The sequence below is a fragment of the Musa acuminata genome, chromosome BXJ1-8 (genome assembly GCF_036884655.1).
Source record: "Musa acuminata AAA Group cultivar baxijiao chromosome BXJ1-8, Cavendish_Baxijiao_AAA, whole genome shotgun sequence".
Classification (NCBI taxonomy): Eukaryota; Viridiplantae; Streptophyta; class Magnoliopsida; order Zingiberales; family Musaceae; genus Musa; species Musa acuminata.
In genome coordinates this window covers 9,274,148-9,293,029 of record NC_088334.1, presented here as the reverse complement: position 1 = coordinate 9,293,029, position 18,882 = coordinate 9,274,148, and the positions used below count along the sequence as shown (strand labels likewise).

At 41.8% G+C, this 18,882-nt stretch overlaps 2 protein-coding genes across 2 annotated transcripts; both read right to left on the bottom strand.

Annotated features, from left to right (window-relative positions):
• Positions 1-4,211: 4,211 nt before the first annotated feature.
• On the bottom strand, positions 4,212-8,475 carry LOC103993183 (uncharacterized). The gene is made up of 4 exons (XM_009413152.3): positions 8,204-8,475; positions 5,779-6,040; positions 5,077-5,144; positions 4,212-4,670 (listed from the first exon to the last, which is right to left on the bottom strand). The coding sequence occupies exons 1-4, from the start codon at positions 8,336-8,338 to the stop codon at positions 4,395-4,397; spliced, it is 741 nt and encodes a 246-aa protein (XP_009411427.1). The 5' UTR covers positions 8,339-8,475; the 3' UTR covers positions 4,212-4,394.
• An 8,000-nt stretch (positions 8,476-16,475) lies between these two features.
• On the bottom strand, positions 16,476-18,357 carry LOC135587447 (beta-carotene 3-hydroxylase 2, chloroplastic-like). The gene is made up of 6 exons (XM_065078864.1): positions 17,719-18,357; positions 17,564-17,623; positions 17,210-17,416; positions 17,004-17,129; positions 16,816-16,872; positions 16,476-16,737 (listed from the first exon to the last, which is right to left on the bottom strand). Exons 1-6 carry the CDS (start codon positions 18,148-18,150, stop codon positions 16,651-16,653), a joined length of 969 nt encoding a protein of 322 aa, XP_064934936.1. The 5' UTR covers positions 18,151-18,357; the 3' UTR covers positions 16,476-16,650.
• Between the last annotated feature and the right edge of the window lie 525 nt (positions 18,358-18,882).

The following is an 18,882-nucleotide window of genomic DNA, read 5'->3' as shown; positions in this document are numbered from 1 at the left end:
AAATTATTAAGAAAACTACTGAATTCGATGAAGCTAGTATAGTAGTTAGTGAGAATAATGGAAATATTTTCTTTGCTACTGATGATAGGACAATGTTTAAAAATGAATGGATTTTAGATTTGGGTTGTTCTTATCATATGTCTTAATACAGATTTGTTTTCCATATATGAATCTTGTAATGGTGGAATTATTTTGATGGGCAATAATGCCGCGTGTGATGTTGTTGGTAAAGGCACAATCCGAATTAAAATGCATGATGGTATTGTGAGGACGCTCACTAATGTTAGACATATTCTTGATTTAAAAAAGAATCTCATCTCTTTAGGCACCCTAGAGGCTCTTGGGTGTAAATACGCAGCTAAAGGTGGAGTTATGAAAGTTTCTAGAAGTGCTCTTATATTGTTATGAAAGTTTGTAGGTCTGGTAGCTTATATATTTTGTAGGGAACTACTGTCACAGGCTCAGTTGTAGTCTCGTCATCATCATTATCTGATTCTGACATCACCAAATTATGACATATGCGTTTGGGTCACATGAGTGAAAAATGTTTAAGTATATTGAGCAAAAGGGGTCTTCTTTGCGGACAGAGTACTAGGCCACTGGATTTTTATGAGTCAGCTTCAATTCTCCGGCGGTTCACAAAACAAAAGATACTCTTGACTATATTCATTCAGACCTTTGGGGTCCAGCTCGTGTTCAGTCTAAGGGTGGTGCCAGGTATATGTTGACTTTCATTGACGATTATTTCAAGAAAGTTTGAGTTTATTTTCTGAAGCATAAAAATGATATTTTTCTAACCTTTAAACAATGGAAGACTTTGATTGAGAAGCAAACAGGTAAACAGATTAAGCGGCTTCGAACAGATAATGACATAAAATTTTGTGAAGGTGACTTTGATGAATTATGCAAAAATGAAGGAATTGTTTGGCATCGCACTATTAGGAAGACGCCTTAGCAAAATGGTGTGGCCGAACGTATGAACAGAACACTCTTGGAGAGAGCAAGGTGTATGATCTCAAATACAGGGTTGACAAAAGGACTTTTGGGCAAAGACGATTAATATGGCCTGTTACGTTGTCAACCGCGCTCTTTTTGCAGCACTTAACTTTAAAACTCCGGAGGAAGTTTGGTTAGGTACTCCTGCTGATTACTCTGATTTAAAAGTTTTTGGTTGTCCAGCATACATGCATGTAAATGAAGAAAAATTAGAGCCTCGAGCTAAAAAGTGCATTTTCCTTGGGTATGCTTCTGGGGTGAAAGGATATAGATTATGGTGTTCTAATCTCAAATCTCCAAAATTTGTAATTAGTAGAGATGTTACTTTTGATGAATTGTCTATATTATCTTCTAAATAGGAATCAACTAGTTGTACAAATAATAATGCACAGAAGCAGGTGGAGCTTGAGATTGGTAGTTCAAATTCTTTTAAGTCGAACTCTTCTACTCAAAGAATATCAGTAGATGGTCCCGAGTCTACTAACGAAGATGATTTAGAGGAAGAACAATATTCCATAGCCAAGGATAGACCACGGAGAGATATTCGACCACCACAAAGATATGCAAATTTGGTTACATATGCTTTGTCTGTTGCAGAAGAAACAAGTGAAGTTGGTGAGCCTACTACCTACTCAGATGCAGTTTCTTGTGATAATTCCGCTAAATGATTGATTGCAATGAATGAAGAAATTGAATCTCTCCATCGGAATAAAACTTGGGATCTTGTGAAGCCGCCTTCGAGTAAGAAAATTGTTGAATGCAAATGGGTCTTCAAAAGGAAGAAAGGTATTCCAGGGGTTGAAGATGCAAGGTACAAAGCATGATTGGTTATAAAGGGCTATAGTCAGGTATATGGTGTTGATTTTAATAACATATTTTCACCTGTTGTGAAACATGGCTCTATTCGTGTTTTGCTTGCTTTAGTTGCCATGTATGATTTGGAATTGGAGCAACTTGATGTCAAGACAACTTTCTTACATGGTGAACTTGAAGAACAAATTTATATGGAGCAACCTCATAGATTTAAAGTTGACGGTAAGGAAGACCATGTTTGTTTATTAAAGAAATCCTTATACGGATTGAAGCAGTCTTCAAGACAATAGTATAAGAGGTTTGATTCTTTTATGTTGGGTCATGGTTACACGAGGAGCATGTATGATAGATATGTTTACTTCCGAAAGTTAACTGATGGCTCTTTTGTGTATTTGTTGCTTTATGTTGATGACATGTTTATTGTAGTTAAGAATTTATCAGAAATTCACACTTTGAAAATGCAACTGAGTAGTGAATTTAAAATGAAAGATTTGGGAGCAGCTAAAAAAATTCTTGGCATGGAGATCAAAAGAGAACGAAGAGTTGAAAAATTATTTCTGACCGAGAAAAATTACCTTAAGAAAGTCTTGGAGAGGTTTGGCATGAAAAACACTAAGCCAGTTAGTACTCCTCTTGCTAGCCATTTTCGGCTATCTACTGCTCAGTCACCACAATCAGTTGAAGAGGAAGAATATATGGTGCAAGTTCCATATTCCAGTGCTATCGATAGTATTATGTATGTAATGGTTTGTACTCGTCTAGATATTTCACAAGCAGTTAGTGTGGTTAGCAGATATATGTCTTGCCCGAGTAAAACACATTGGCATGCTGTGAAGTGGATTCTAATATACTTGCAAGGGACTTTAGATGCTTGTTTGGTGTTTGAAAAAAATCGTGACACTTTGGTTGGTTTCGTCGACTCCGATTATGCTGCAGATCTTGATAAATGAAGATCTGACAGGTTATATTTTTTGCGTTGGCAGTTGTGCAGTTAGTTGGAAAGCTTTCTTACAACTTGTCGTGACTTTATCTACTACAGAGGCAGAATATATGGCAGTGACAGAGGCAATCAAAGAAGTCTTATGGTTAAGAGGTTTGTTCGGCGAATTATGTCTACATCAAGGTGTTAATACAATTTACTGTAATAGTCAAAGTACTATTCATTTAACTAAAGACCAGATGTATCATGAAACGACGAAACATATCGATGTGAAGTTTCATTTTATTCGGGATACCATTGTTGAGGGAAAAGTCCTTGTTCAGAAAATTAATACGAAGGACAATTCAACAGATATGATTACGAAGCCTCTTCCGGTTTACAAGTTCAAGCAATGCTTAGACTTGGTTGGTGTTCATTGTTAGTGATTGCCCATTGGGGCTTTTGTGAAGAAGGTGGAGCAAGTTTTGTTGTGACATGCCAAGGTGGAGATTTATTAGTTTGGCAAGTCTCACATAGTCCTACATCAGGAAAATCAAGTTTGGTATCTCTTGTTTAAACTATAATTAAGGACATAGGCTTTGAAGTCAGATGCACAACAAGAAAACCTAATTGTTTACTTTAGGCTTTTCTTGTTTAGTAGTTTTATGTGTTTTCTGGCCTAGGAATGTCTTCCTAAGGCATTTGTAATAGTCCCTCTTTTATAGTAGTGATTTGCTCCTCCTTCGTCCGTGGATGTAGTTCAATTGACCGAACCATGTAAATTTGGTGTTCTTGTCTCTTTTTATATTTTTGCTTTATTGTCTTTGTTGGGTTGTCAAAATTACCCTTTGATAAATTTCCTAGGGCTAGCTCTGTGAGTCAATCGGCAAAATCAAAGCACGAACTATTAGTTTTCTTTTCTTCCCCCATACTTGTCATTATTATCAAATCAAAATATGTTGGGAATTTTTTTATTAAGATTGTAATAGCTATTGTTCACCCTCCCGTACGATTTCGGCAACCGCAAGCCCTTTGTCTAAGGAGTACCTCATCAACCTGGACGAAGGGAAGCTCGTGATCTCGTATGCTCCGGCGGATAGATACGACTTTGCCATTGTAAACATCATCGAGGTCATGTCGGCTTCAAAACATCTCGTCTTGGACGTAAGGTTCCTAACCTGATGAGTTTGTAAAGCTGAGTTCTGATTCCAAAATCATCACATATAGCGATAGAATTAAGTACCAGAGAATATGGAGCAATTCGTGATGTTGGCCCATCATACGTTAAGCCCAGCACCATTCTGTCGCCCTGCAGAGAGGTGGGAGAGGATGAGACCAAATTGCTCGTATGGAAAGGGATGCAACCAAACGAACAAGAAAAAGATGGCACCCGTATGTATGCCTCTGTCCACTTCTTATCCTTGTGGCTCAGACGAGTGCGCCATCAACTGCAGCCAAATCCCATCAACAAAGCCGCATTAAATTAAGGGGGAGATCAACTTCCAAATACTTTGTTATAAAACAATGATCAAACTATCTGTTTTTGCTGCAAAGACACTCTGAATAACAAGGAGGAACCCGAGATTTACAGTTTGATACGTTGATAACATGTCTAGTTGTAAATAATTTTTGTCTAATGCACGGTACCAATACTTGTACAGTAATATCAACTATTTTGCCTCGAGTTGTGCTGCGATAGCTCCGAAGGCTTCTGGCGGTACAATGGACTGTCATCAGTTTCATCTGGAATCTCCGAAGTGCCAGCCGATGGCTTGGCACCAATGGACATCAAGTTCTTGAACCATGCACCCTGAAATCGAGGGCTACCTCTGTTTGAATAGCTCGGGGACTCTGGAGTGGCCCGGGAATTAGAGGCTAGACCAGCCATGAACCTGTATGCCACTTTGCTAGCAGTAACAATCTCGTCTTTTGCTTGCCTCAGCTGCAAAAAAAGCAACATTAGCGTTGAAAACGAAATTAAAGAAACAAAAGCAATGCAGGTAAAACTGACACACTGTGGGGAGACAATCTTCTTAAACTTGAATACTTTGGAAGATCAGAATCAGAAAGCTCTGTGACAGTTATAACTTTAGCCATAGTAAATTAACCCCAATTCTTTATGTAATGCTATTTCACTCTATAACCACGCCCTTGTTTTGCCTGAATTTAAAAGGCGGAGATTCAATATCATTTTTTCATTGAACTCAGGATGTAGCGGTCTGCATTCACCTCAAAAAAAAAAAAGATGTGATTTCATAAAACATTTAAATTGCCTAAAGAATCTACATGTCTAAAAACATGATAAAAATCGTGCAACAATGAGCATTGGATCAGGATTATTTTCGTACATGGAGTGCTGCATTTTCTGCAACTACTATAGCAGTATCACCAGCATTGGCAAAGCGATTGACCCAACCTGCAAATGTATGAAGTATGAGAATGCATCATAAATAATTTTTCAGCATGTATAGATGAGTAAATAAATTTTGGATGATATCCATGTGCCTTTAAAACAATTTATCTTCAATCAGTATTTGCAACAAAAGAAAGCCAGACTTTCAAATAGTCATGCTGTTATGGATATGATAATAAAAAGAAAAGAACAAATGATTAAGAAACCCATTAATACAACCAACAAGAAAGCTCATCATCTCATTCTAGATTCTAATAGAAGTGTGGAATTGAACTCAAAATTGGAGCATGAAGTGTTAGTTGTTACCTTTTTAAGGGTAAATAATTGTCATGGGATTTTATTACCCTTTAAAGGGTCACTTTAAGCTTACCAAATTTTAATCAAGTCTCATGAATAGGCAAAAAGGCTATCAGTTCTTCAAGTTGACATAATGAATATAAAAAATGAAAGAAGTTCTTTTATGTTTTTCTCTTATCTTTTAATTCTGGGGAAAACATCTAGCCATCAAAAAGAAAACTAAAAAACTTTTAATGTCTGGGTAGATAATGAACAAGTTTCAACTTGAAAATGGTAAACAGACAGAAGATTCCACTAAATCTATTGGTTATAAAAATCGCAATAAAGATAACTGTGTTACCTGGAAGCTTTTGAACACCTAGCCTTTCACAGAAAGCATCACAAAAATGATTGCAGTTCTTGGCTAAAAGATCATATGAATGTCCTGGCCAAGCTTGGCTAAGCTCTCTCAGAATTTGATTTACTTTCAAAATGGAGCAGTTTGTTTCTCCCAGAATAATATGCTCACGATAGGTATACATAGGATTTTTTCCTGGTGGACAACTAAAAACCCCAGAACCTTGTTCACAAAACCCAAATGACCATTCTTCATCTCCATAAACCTGCCAAAATATAAACATCATGATACAGAAATCAAGCAAAAAAACCATTGTATGAAATGTAGCATATTCTAGAAATAACAAAAGAGTCTAAGAACAAAAAATAACAGCAAGAATATAAGAAAATGCTAGTGATACCTAAAATTATCTTATCATACTGCTGACATACGATAACTCAACAGAATGGATCCATGCATATGATCAGAAAAACAACAACTCAACTGAATGGATCCATGCATATGATCAAAGAAACTACAAGGGAAAAAAAACCAAAGACAAAATAAGAATTCTTCCATTTCGATAACAGAACAATGTGTGAAGGGCCATAAAATACTACTGTGAGAAATGCTCCAAATCAGAATGAGTGTGTCATTGAATAAAAATGCAAATGAATCTTAAGAAGCCATCAACTTTTTTGTTCCCTCCAAACAACTATATTCTTGCCTCATATCTTCCCCCTTCCTAATGTCACACATGCGTAGCGTGTGGAAGACATAAAATGAACAAGCTTACCTGATCAGACCATCATAAGGTCCAGGGGAGATGATTTCAAAAGTAGATTAAATTAACAAGTCCCTTACTGATTGTAGGCAAAGCTTTAAGTGATCTCAAACTTTTCTTCTCAATATTTGGAAACCCATCATCATGAAGATAACAAAAACTAAAGAAAAGAAGACCTGCATGCTCACCTAAAATTCAAGCAGTCAAAAAAAAAAATAATCGAGTCTACCTTAAAATTCACCAAATGCAAAAATAAGACACCTATTTGGTAACCAAGTAAAATCTGATCACTGAAACATAGTAATCTGTCTGTAGTCCACAATACACCATCTTCATGGACTATAAATAAATTTAATGAATGCTCTGATATCAATTTCCAGTAAACCAAACCATCCAATACTATCCCATTGCATGATTACATAACGTGGGAGAAAGAAGATTTGCTTATCTCAGTTTACATGACAATCATAAAAATTCTGTGAAGTGTTACTAATAGCCAATAAAAAGTAGGAGGCTTCATGAAAAATGAAATGAAATGTAGCAAACAATTTTGTCAAAAATAAGATGGACTGCAAAGAGATGAGTGTTAACAGCCAATTAAGAGTTTAAATTGACAACAATGAGAGCTTTGGCATAGCATATAATCTCTAATTGGAATAAATGTAGGATAGCTAGGTGTAAGCCTATGTGAAATACCAATTCACTAATATAAACATTATGGCAATGAAGAAGCGAAGTCTGAAACTAAGCTCAAGAGACATTTTTTATAGAGAGAGGCAATAACTAGATGTATTTATTCTGCGAAGTTATTGTAACAGTAGAAACAACAATTTAAAAAGTTTCAAATGAAAGTAGCAATAGCACGTTAAGAATAATATAGAATAAAAATTATCCACACATGCCGGAGGCTTGCCTGCCAGATCAAGCAGGAGCATTGAAGATGTTTGATGAACGCCTATATGTTCATCCTATTTATGAATTACAACAAATGGTAGCGATCCACTCTATCATAATGGAAATGCACACAGGATAAAGGTATAGTGATTGCCAACAAAACTAATGGAATATTCATTTAACTAATTTGCGACGCAGCCACCAAATCTATTCAGAAGTTCAAATTTATCTGACCCTAATCGCATCTAGAAAATCATTAAAAAAATTGCTAGATGAAGCAATCGATCAATTATTTCAGGTTTCCACAGCGAGCGTGCGCATAAGGAAAGCGCAAAAAAGCAGCCAATATTACTTCTAGTTCGATCAAAAATGGCATCCGACACGGTTACTCAGATCCCGTCTGCTCACAGGCTAGGGTTCTTCCAAAAAGCCAAAGAAAACAAAGACCGGGGAGGAAATAGACCAAAATAAAGAGAAAAGAATTGCAAAGGGCGACTAAGCATGTGATTTCTTGGGTGACCTAATTAGGGTTCTTGGCAAGCAGCCAAACAAAAGAAAATTAGGGAGAAAATAAACAGAAATAAGTAAAAAGAATTGCAACGAACGACTAATCATGCAGTTTCTTGACGGATCTAAAACCCTTTCAGATCTCAATCAGTTCCTTGACGCACATAAAGAAAAGGGTTTCTGGACAGAAAAAGAAAAGGAACTTGAAAGAAGAAAAAGGAGGAGGAAGAGGAAGCGAAGGATTGGGGGAAGATGAGGATGAACCTGAATGGCGCTGTGGAAGATGCCACCGAGGCCGATCCGATCCTTAAAGATGCGGTTGATCTGGAGGATGGTGTTGTTCGTCTTCTCCGATCCGCTGTTTGTCACGTCGTAGATGTGCAGCACCACCTCCTTCATCCTCCCCAATTCTCTCTCTCTCTCTCTCTCTCTCTCTCTCTGTCTCTACGATCTACACCGGGAAGGGCAAAAAGGAGGGTTGGATTTTGAATAGAGGTCAATGATAGTCTAAAAAGTTCTCCGCTATACACCGTGCAGGGATGGCAATGGATGGAGAATTTTCGATCTTACGGATTCAGATACTTAAATATTTAATTGAATTTTAAATTTAAATTTAATTATTTAAGTAAATTAAATCAACTTTAAATTCAAATACTGAAATAATTAGGGAATTGTCCTTTCGAATATGGGTAAAATGACAATAGATTTTTTTAACCTTTTTTTTTAAGTATTGGGGATCCTCTAATTCAATTAAATTGTATTTGAATATTGATTAATCGAATATGAATTCGATAAAAAAAAAGTACTGTAATTGAGTTCTATGGGAATTCTGATGCAATTAATGAAGATATGCGACGCTTGTGTTCTCGGATTCTAGATGTCACATTGTCATGTTTTCGGTTTTTATCTTTATGGTGTGTACCTAATTGTCCCATCTAAAGGAGGAAAACTGTAGTCAATTTTTAGATTCAAGCCCTAGCAATCTTGATGACCTAATTATGCTTGCTTATTGATGGTCTTGGTGAGATGGGTATGAGAATAGTGATGCAAGAAGGGCCAATGAAATATCAATACTATATGCCCTATACTTCACTGTTAACACCTAAATATTAATGACTCGCATCTTAGTGTCTTATATCTAACACCTCAGAATCATATAATTGATACTTTCACCATCACATATATGATACGACTTCTTCCTCAAAGCATTACAATCATACTTACGATCATATCATATTTTTTGGATTATGTATAATATGATTACACAAACATTGGACGAGATATATAATTATTCTTAACATTAAATCATGATCTTAATACTAACAGTAAAAAAACCACATACAAAAAAAAGCTCCTAGGATATCATCCAACACTGATATATGCACAATAATATCTCGATTAGCTATATATATATATATATATATATATATATATATATATATAATGGGAGATATCACATCAAATTACACATCGATGGTCCTTAGCAATCTGTCACGAACGTTCGTCACGCACCCACAACAATTTCGTTCAACGAACCCTTCGTTGCTTTTATTTACATATACAGCTACTTTGCAGCATGTTTTGGCTTAGTTTTATGTCCTTTTGCTTGTAAAAATGTAAGTTCAAACAAATTGCAATGCTACAGTGCGACCGCTCACCGAACCGAGCAAAAAAGCCCAAAGCAGCTCTGTTTTTATGTGCCTTGCCCGTTACTATACACGAAATGTCAGCCATCTCAGCACCCTAGGACCACCCGGGTGGCACCATGGGAGATGCGGCTTTGATATAGTGTCAGGTGTTGAACAATCTTTCGCAAGTTCGCACATTACCTTGACGGAAACTTGTTGTCGCGCCCGACACTCGGTGAGCAGTTGTTTGTGGACTTGCAGCTATTTGTTCAACCTTCTTAAGTCCTTGTTTTCCTTCTCTCTCTTTTTTCTCTTGTGCACGCAAGGTACTCGCTGAATTACTTGTAAAACTTCCCCTTTTCGCGAGATGTCGAGACTTGTCAGTTGCTCATTCTTCGAACTAATCAACTTTCTCTTTTACAGGTCCTTTGGGACCTGTGAGAGGTTGTAAGTGGGCTGATCTTTGCGGACACATATCGTAAGAGCAAGGCACGACTTAGGCAACACAAGCTAAGTTCGCATATTTACCACAAGAGTGCCTCACGACTTGGGCAATTCTAGCTAAGTCCGTGATATTATGGTATCAGAGCGGGCAAGCACTTCGAGTAAACAACGAAGGAATTTCATAACTTCACCATGGCAAAGCATCGTAGCAAATCAAGCAAGATGGGGCAAGTCGAACCCTTGCCCCAAGCAGCCACAAGTGGGCTGCAAGTGCACACTCGCCGCCATGCTGTTGGAACCACTCAAGAAGAGTGCGACAGGGAACACGATGAGCGTGAAGTTGGCTACTCTCTGCGAGTGGAGGAGGCACAATTTAGAGTGCCAACCGGGAAAAAGAGTCATAAGGAGAGACTCACAACGGCAGAAACCCACTTGGATGTTCTTAAAGCAAGCTTGGAGGAACTCTACTATGGCCAACGAAGGCTTGTTGGGGTAGAGAGCTCGCAAGAAGAAGCAGAGTCCAAGATCGACAAGGTTGAGGCCATAATCGACCGATTGTCAGATGATACCAAAGACTCCGTGCAACACATGCAGGAAGTTATGGCGGAATTCACTTCAAGGGTGACCATGCTCACAAGAGCACTAAATGCGGGAGGAAGCAACACCCGCGTTGCACTGCTACAAAACTTGAGGGCACCTGAGCCTCATAGTTATGGAGGGGCCAGAGATGTCAAAAAACTCGAGAATTTCTTGTTCGACTTGGAACAATACTTTCAACCTACAAGGCCTGATTATGAAGAAATCAAAGTTTCTATAGTAACCATGTATCTGAACGGAGATGTAAAACTTTGGTGGAGAACCCATTGGGTGGAGATCCAACAAGGTCAGTATCGAGTTAACATATAGGAGGACTTGAAGCGGGAGTTGAGAACTCAGTTCCTACCGGAGAATATAGAGTTCATCGCAAAAAGGAAGTTGAGACAACTCCGCCAAAATACTTCCATTCGAGACTACGTGAAGCAATTTTCTACACTAATGCTAGACATACAAGACATATCCAAGAAGGATAAGTTATTCAGCTTCCTCGATGGTTTGAAGCCATAGGCTCAACAAGAACTACATCGAAGGAATGTTGCCGATGTGATTAGGGAAATTGCTATCGTAGAAAGGCTTACCGACTTTGTTTCCTCTGAAGACCCAAGAAGAAGGAAACAATCGTCAGGCAATCGCCCTCTAAAATATTCTCGAGGGAAGAAGCTCAGGGGCGAACAAAGGAAGAAGAGTTCCCACAAAGGGCTAAGCCTGAAACACAATGCCCCAAAACCTAGCGGATGCTTCTTATGAGGAGGGCCGCACATGGTGAATGAGTGCCCACAAAAATAGGCACTCAATGCTTTAACAGCTTTCATCTATCCCCTCAGATCGGACAAGGGCAAGGCTATCGCTATTAGTTTGAGTAGTTCTGAATCCAACAGCGACGGTAAGGAGTCGCAAGGACCTTAGATGGGAGCAATGCATTTATTGAATACCATACGAGGTCAAGTGGGGGAGAACACGAAGACAAGGCTACAAAAAGCAGGAAGTAGTGAGCTGATGTACATAGACATTAAGCTCAATGGCCAAACGACTCATGCAATGGTGGAACAGGCGCTACCCATAACTTTATTGCCGATCGAGAAGCAAAGCGACTTGGGTTGATCTTAGAGAAGAGCCCAAGCTGAATGAAGGCAGTGAACTCGGAGGCCAAGCAAATCTCCGGGGTGGCAAAGGGAGTCCCCATCAAGATCAGAACATGGAGCGGGAGCATGAACATGATGGTAGTGCCATTGGACAACTTCCAAGTGATCCTTGGAATGGAGTTTATGCACGCGACGAAGTTGGTGTTAATGTCATTCCTAAACTCCCTATGCATGATGGGGGGTGACGACCCCTGTGTAGCTCCCATCTCTCAGAGAGGAACCAAGGACCCCTAATAGATATCGACGTTACAACTGAAGAAGGGGGTGCGAAAAGGTGAATTAACATTTGTGGCTGCTATGAAGCTAGAGCCACTCGACGAGAAGGCTATTCATGAACCTGTTGCGGTGGTGAACGTCCCGAAAGAGTTCACTGACGTTATGCCACCCGAGTTGCCGAAAACTCTTCTGCCACACAGAGGCGTGGATCACAATATCGAGATGGAGCCAGGAGTGAAGCCTCCAGTGAGACCACCCTACCGCATGCCCCTGCCAAAGTTGGTAGAACTCAGAAAGCAGTTAGGTGAACTACTAAGCGATGGTCTCATTCGTAGTTCTAAAGCACCATTCGGAGCTCCAGTTCTCTTCTAGAAGAAATAAGATGGGACCCTCCGACTATGTGTCGATTATCGAGCCCTCAACAAAGTGACGATGAAGAATAAGTATCCCATCTCGCTCATCGCGGACTTATTCGACCAATTAGGCAACGCCAAGTATTTCTCAAAACTCGACCTTCGGTCGGGGTATTAGCAGGTGCGCATTGCTGAAGGCGACGAAGCGAAGACTACCTGTTTGACCAGGTATGGAGCATTTAAGTTATTAATGATGTCTTTTGGCTTAACCAACGCTCTAGCCACGTTCTGCACTCTCATGAACCAGCTATTTAAAGAGTATTTGGATAAGTTTGTGGTCATCTACTTGGACGATATCATCATCTATAGTCAAACGCTCGTGGAGCATGTCAAGCACCTTCGGGCAATTTTCAAGGTTATCAGGGAGAACACTTTGTTCATGAAAAAAGAGAAATTCTACTTTGCTCAAATGGAGATCTTATTCTTGGGGCATCGAATTGGTGATGGCTCCATTCGAATGGACAAATCGAAAGTGCAAGCGGTTGTGGAATAATGAACTCCAAAGAAGATGCCAGAGTTGAGATCCTTCCTTGGTTTCGTCAACTACTATCGACGCTTCATAGCGGGGTATTCAAAGCGTGTGACTCTACTGATGGAGTTGCTGAAGAAGGAGCAGCCTTGGAGGTGGTCTGATAAATGTGAAATTGTATTCCAAGATCTGAAGGCTGCTATATTGAAAGAACCAGTGCTCAAATTATCAGACTATGGGGAGCTATTTGAAGTCTATATAGATGCTTTAGACTTCATTATTGGGGGAGTACTCATGCAGAAGGGTCATCCATTGGCCTACGAGAGCCAAAAACTCAATAAGACCAAGCGACGGTATCCGGTGCGCAAGAAGGAGATGACAGCGGTGATCCACTGTCTACGAGTTTGGCGACACTACCTTCTTGGATCGCGATTTGTACTGAGGACAGACAACATCGCTTTAAGCTATTTCCAAACTCAAAAGAAACTCTCCCCAAAGCAAGCACGATGGCAAGACTTCCTTGTTGAATTTGATATAGCAATGGAGTACAAGCCCGGAAAGGCAAATGTCGTGGCTGATGCATTGAGTCGGAAAGTGGAGCGTGTGAATGCCGTACAATTGGAGGGCAGAGGCCAAACAAGTCAGTTGCACTCCAACTTCCTTTCCAGGATCAGGGATGGACTGTATAGTGATCCCCAGGCAGTAGCCCTGATGCAGCTCATTAAAGAAGGCAAGGCATAACAGTTTTGGGTCTAGGAGGGACTCGTTTACATAAAAGGGAATAGGGTTTATATTTCTCGAGTGGACAATTTGAGGTATGAAATCTTAAGAGAGCGTCACGATTCCCTTTAGGCTGGACACCCAAGCATTCACCAAATCTTGGCTCTCGTGGAGAGGGCCTTCTATTGGCCGAAGATGGAGACTGATATAGAGGAATATGTTCGAATGTGCCTCACTTGCCAACAAGACAAGGTAGAGCAACGAAAGTTGGTGGGACTTTTAGAGTCGTTGCCCGTACTAGAAAGGTCGTGGGAGAGCATTTCTTTAGACTTTATATCAATCTTGCCAGCAGTAGGGAGACTCAGATCGATACTTGTGGTGGTCAATCGATTTTCAAAGTATGCAACTTTCATTGCTGCTCCCCTACACTGTTCAGCAAAGGAGGCGGCCAAGCTGATGATGAAGGATGTGGTGAAGTATTGGGGAGTCCCGCATAATATCATCAATGATCGAAACGCTCGGTTCCTGGGATGATTCTGGACCGAGCTATTCAAATTATTGAGGTTGAAGTTATACTTCTCCACAAGCCTCCACCCCCAGACGGAAAACCGAAAGGATAAACTCGCGCCTAAAGCAATATCTTCGACATTACATGAGTGCCAACCAACATATCATTATAGGACAACAACCGTCAACTCCTCACAACATGACAATCGGGTATACTGGGAGTCATCCGTCAACCTACCACTTCGCAAAGGAGTGGCACCGAAATGCAGATATTGCGCGGGCTTACTTGGAGAAGGCGGCCAAAATGATGAAGAAGTGGGTGAACTTGGGAAGGCGACCGCAAGAGTTCAAGGTCGACGATTTGATTTTAGTAAAGTTCCAACCAGCATCACTCCAATTCTTTAGGGACAAAGTATACAAAGAATTGATGCGCAAGTATGAAGGGCCCTTCCTAATTATCAGTAGGGTGGGTAACGTCTCTTACAAGTTACAACTGCCGACGTGGTTCAAAATTCACAATGTTCTTCATGCCAACAACATAAAAGCCTACCACTCGGGTCTGCAAGATGCTTCCTGAAATGTTCCAACTCGGCTACCCCCCACTAGAGCCTTATACGAGAAGCGAGTTGAAACCATTTTAGCAGATCGCAAGATAAAGCTACCCATTGGAGCTGAGCAGACTGAATACTTGGTGAAGTGCTGAAAACTTCCCTGAACTGAAGCCAGTTGAGAGCCCAAAGACACCCTACAACATGAAGAAGCAATCATCAACAACTACCAATAAGCGTCGATGAGGGTGTCAACAGTTTAAGTGGGGGAGAATGTCACGAACGATCATCACGCACCTGCAACAACTCTGTTCAACGAACCATTCGTCACTTTTGTTTATATGTATCGTTGTTTGGCAACATATTTTGGCTTAGTTTTATGTCCTTTTGCTTCTAAAAATGTATGTTCGAACAAGTTATAGTGCTATAGTGCGACCGCTCACCGAATCGAGCAAAATAACCCAAAACAACTCCATTTTCGTGTGCCATGGGTTGTTTTCTGCAACCTGCTATTGTACGCTAAACGTCAGCCATCTCAACACCCTGGAACCACCCGAGTGGCACCATAGGGGATGGCGCTTCGATATAGTGTTGGGCGTTGAATAATCTTTCACAAGTTCGCACGTTACCTTGACGGGAACTTATTGTCGCACCCGACACCTAGTGAGCAGCTGTTTGTGGACTTGCAACTTATTCGTTCAACCTTCTAAAGTCCGTGTTTTCCTCCTCTCTCTCTTTTCTCTTGTGCATGCAAGCTGCTCGCTGAATTACTTATAAAGCTTCCCCTTTTTGCGAGACGTCGGGACTTGTCCGTCGCTCGTTCTTCGAACTAATCAACATTCTCTTTTATAGGTCCTTCGGGACCTGCGAGAGGTTGCAAGTGGGCTGATCTTTATGGATGTATATCGTAAAGGCGAGACACGACTTAGGCAACGCAAGTTAAGTTCAAGTCTTTGCCGTAATGGTACCTCACGACTTAGACAATTCCAGTTAAGTTCATGACAAATCGTCGGTAGGAGCGATCACGGTAATAAGTTGTGAGGAGGCAAAGCGATTGTGACATCATCGTCTGCACTAGAAAGAAGGTTGTTAAAATACCCTACATTTGATGGTTGGGGTTGCTCGTGCACATCGCCGTGTCCCATCCACCTCAGCAAATGCCACTCGACGGAAGCACTCGTCATGAACAATAATTGACCATTAAATTTGTCAGGAAAAAATATCATTGACACTCACGTCAGGTCGATGTTGTTCAAACTCTTTTACTAATTGATCAAATAAACTAATCGAGAGTGGCTTCAGATGATCATATCATTCTCATGTTAGATTTTGTAATATGATAAGAAAAATATGACATATTAGAATATTTGTTATATTATATTTTATGATATATAATGACATATGAGCATGCAAGGTTACCAAATATCTAATTAAAAGAAAGGAGACAACTCGTAATCATTTGTATTGAACTTATCTCTCCTGTCGACTTGATTATCACATGCATGCCACATGTTTGATTATCAAAAACTCTTAATCATTTAGATCGGAGGTAGCAGTCTCATGTCGTTAGTTATTCATATTTAACCGGCACCATCTTTGGTGACCTAATAAACAAGACTCCATGTCAACCAACACATGAATGGTCTGACAGTATCACAGATACGGTTTTGGATCATATCTAGAGTAGTTAACTTCACATGGATGCGCGGATTTTTCGTGGACGACCGTATGCTCGCACTAAATATTCTCCTCGTTCTCATAAGCTTAATCTTATTTCTGTTATGCCTCACAAGCTGCACATGTGATGCTAAACGAAGTACCGAAATCCCTTCAATCTAATCTTATAGCGGAATAAATAAATAAAACTCGATCGTCTGATTTCACAGTAAAAGAATCTCCTCTTCTCCGCTATGAACATTTTCTCACATACATTCTTCACCACCCCATTCAACTGTTCCTCGGAAGTGACAACTAAAGCTATACTATAAAGTGCACGAAGTGAATCCATGTTGGAGAAGGCGAAAGCTTCAGCTGCTGTCGGACCTGTTGTAGAGCTTAATCCTCCTGCTGATCTCCTTCTCCAACTCCTCCGTGCCTCCGACCTCCTCCAACTCCTGCAATCACCAAAAAGAAATGGGGTTACGTCTCTGGAATCGGCAGCGCGGTCCCAACTCAGTATTTGTCGGCATCACCTTGGGTCCCAGGAACAGCCCATACGGCACCCCCTCGAATTTGTCCATGTGGTGGATCTGTACGAAGTAACCACACACACACATACAAGATGTGATATATACGACATTGGTCCACATGGTTGCTATTAATATAAGAGGCTCAGCCGTCTTGGGGCCAGGCTCTCGACGGCGCCGGCGGTCGGTGGTACCTGATGGGCGGCGGCTACCCGGCGGAAGTAGGGGACGTTGGCGATGGGTCCCACGGGGAACCTTCGATGGACCAGCCCGTCGTGGACGAACATGTAGGCCATGCCGAAGAGCGTAATCCCCAAGCCCTGTAGGATTCAGCCACGTGGAGTTCGTATCAACCGAGGATAAACGAGACAGAGAGAGGGAGGTGGGGGTTGGAGCTTGCGGCGCCGAAACAGAGGCCGGGGAGGAGGCCGCCGTTGAAGAAGCCGTAGGCCATGAGGGAGATGGCGGGGACGGCGTTGATGATGGCGAAGACGTCGTTGAGCTCGAAGGGGCCGTCGCGCGGACGGTGGTGTGACTCGTGCATGTGCCAGAGCGAAGCGTGCCACAGCGCCCGGTGCGCCCACCGCGCCCAGAACTCCATCCCCACCTGCAACCCACGCAACGAAATCAAATCTCGTTGCTCGATGAATATAGTGTACAACAATCCAGTGTAGACGACTCTGTTGTTTATATGATTCATCCGCATTACTCCGACCAAGAATAGGAGAAGAAGAACAGAGAGAATAAGACGTACCGCCGCGCCCACAGAGAGAGCGAACGTCCCGAACATCTCCGTCAGCGGAATCTGTCCTCCCTGCGGCGCAGATTGATATGGCTATCATTGATTTATGTAAATAAGACGGACCATTTTGCCGGATTAAATAACAGAGATATGGGCCGGCCACCGACCTCCATTTGCCACGAGAAACGGTAATAGACGGCGGCGACGGCCATAGATGTGATGCCGAGGCTGGACATCACCGCCGCTATCAGGTACGTCCGTCTCTCCTCCTGCTTCCTTGCCGCCCTCTCCTCCGTGCGACGATTCCACGAGATCCGGATCTCCTCCGTTCCCTCCATCTCCCCCTCCTCCTCGCCCTCGCTGGCATCTTCCATCCAAGTATACCCCGCGTTCTTCTTCTGCTCCTTACTTACCTCCTTCAGCACAAAGCAGACAGCAGTCGGTCGCCGCAGCCACGGCTGCAGCGCTGAAGCCCTACCGAAGGGGGGGCGAACAGGGAATGGGCGGAAGTGGAGAGAGCAGTCGTCCGCGGCTCTTGGAGGCAGGGACAGGTCCCGGGGGAAACGGCACGAAGTTAGCGTCGTCGCGGCTGCCGCCATGGGCTCCTAACTCCAGCGAATGGAGGATGCCCTCCTCTTCTGTTAATCCCTGCTGATGATTAAAAGGCCACTCGACGGAAAGAAGCAGAGGGAGGCAGGTCGTGCGGTCTCTCTCCAACGAGTTGTCACGGCGACGCGTGAGAGGGGGGTCAACGAACGCGTGTGTGCAGTTTCCGGTGGAGCGGACGGAGACGCACCACTGCGCTCTCCAGCGTTTAAATTGAACCTCCTCACCAAACTGCCACAGCGCCAGTTCCCTATTTGCGGGAATGCCACCGTGGCCGTCGTTTTCCAGTGTTGATGGTGATGATGATAAAACGTGGAGCTACTGCCCACTGCAAGCAATGAATGCCTAACACGTATCCCTTTCTTATCATCTCGTCATTCTTGCAAAGAGTAGTCTGCGGGAGATCGTTTACGTGATCCACAGTCATGCTCACTGGCGTGCGGTGTGATGGACGGAGACGCACCTCTGCAAGTCGGGTCTCCTCACCTTATGGCGCCTGTTTTCTGTTTGCGGGAATGCGACCGTGACTCGCTCCTAACTGATGACCATGATGATGATTAGGCGTACATAAATAAATGTGGTGCCATTCCAAGCAATGAGTGCCTAACACGTATCTTTAGTGCCAACGAGACTAACTGTAGTTAGTGGCTGGTCAGTGATCGGTGAGCCTAACCCAAAGGCTACAGCCACTAACTACAGTTAGTCTAATCAAAAAGTCCGGTCGT

Coding starts and splice junctions, on each gene's coding strand:
- LOC103993183 (XM_009413152.3), bottom strand. CDS start 8,338: ATGAAGGAGGTGGTGCTGCACATCTACGACGTGACAAACAGCGGATCG. Junction 6,041..8,203: donor TCTTCCACAGCGCCATTCAG/GTTCATCCTCAT, acceptor ATATTTTGGCAG/GTTTATGGAGATGAAGAATG. Junction 4,671..5,076: donor CAGAAAATGCAGCACTCCAT/GTACGAAAATAA, acceptor CTTTTTTTGCAG/CTGAGGCAAGCAAAAGACGA.
- LOC135587447 (XM_065078864.1), bottom strand. CDS start 18,150: ATGGCGGCAGCCGCGACGACGCTAACTTCGTGCCGTTTCCCCCGGGAC. Junction 17,130..17,209: donor CCGGCCTCTGTTTCGGCGCC/GCAAGCTCCAAC, acceptor TGAATCCTACAG/GGCTTGGGGATTACGCTCTT. Junction 16,873..17,003: donor GGGTAGCCGCCGCCCATCAG/GTACCACCGACC, acceptor TACTTCGTACAG/ATCCACCACATGGACAAATT.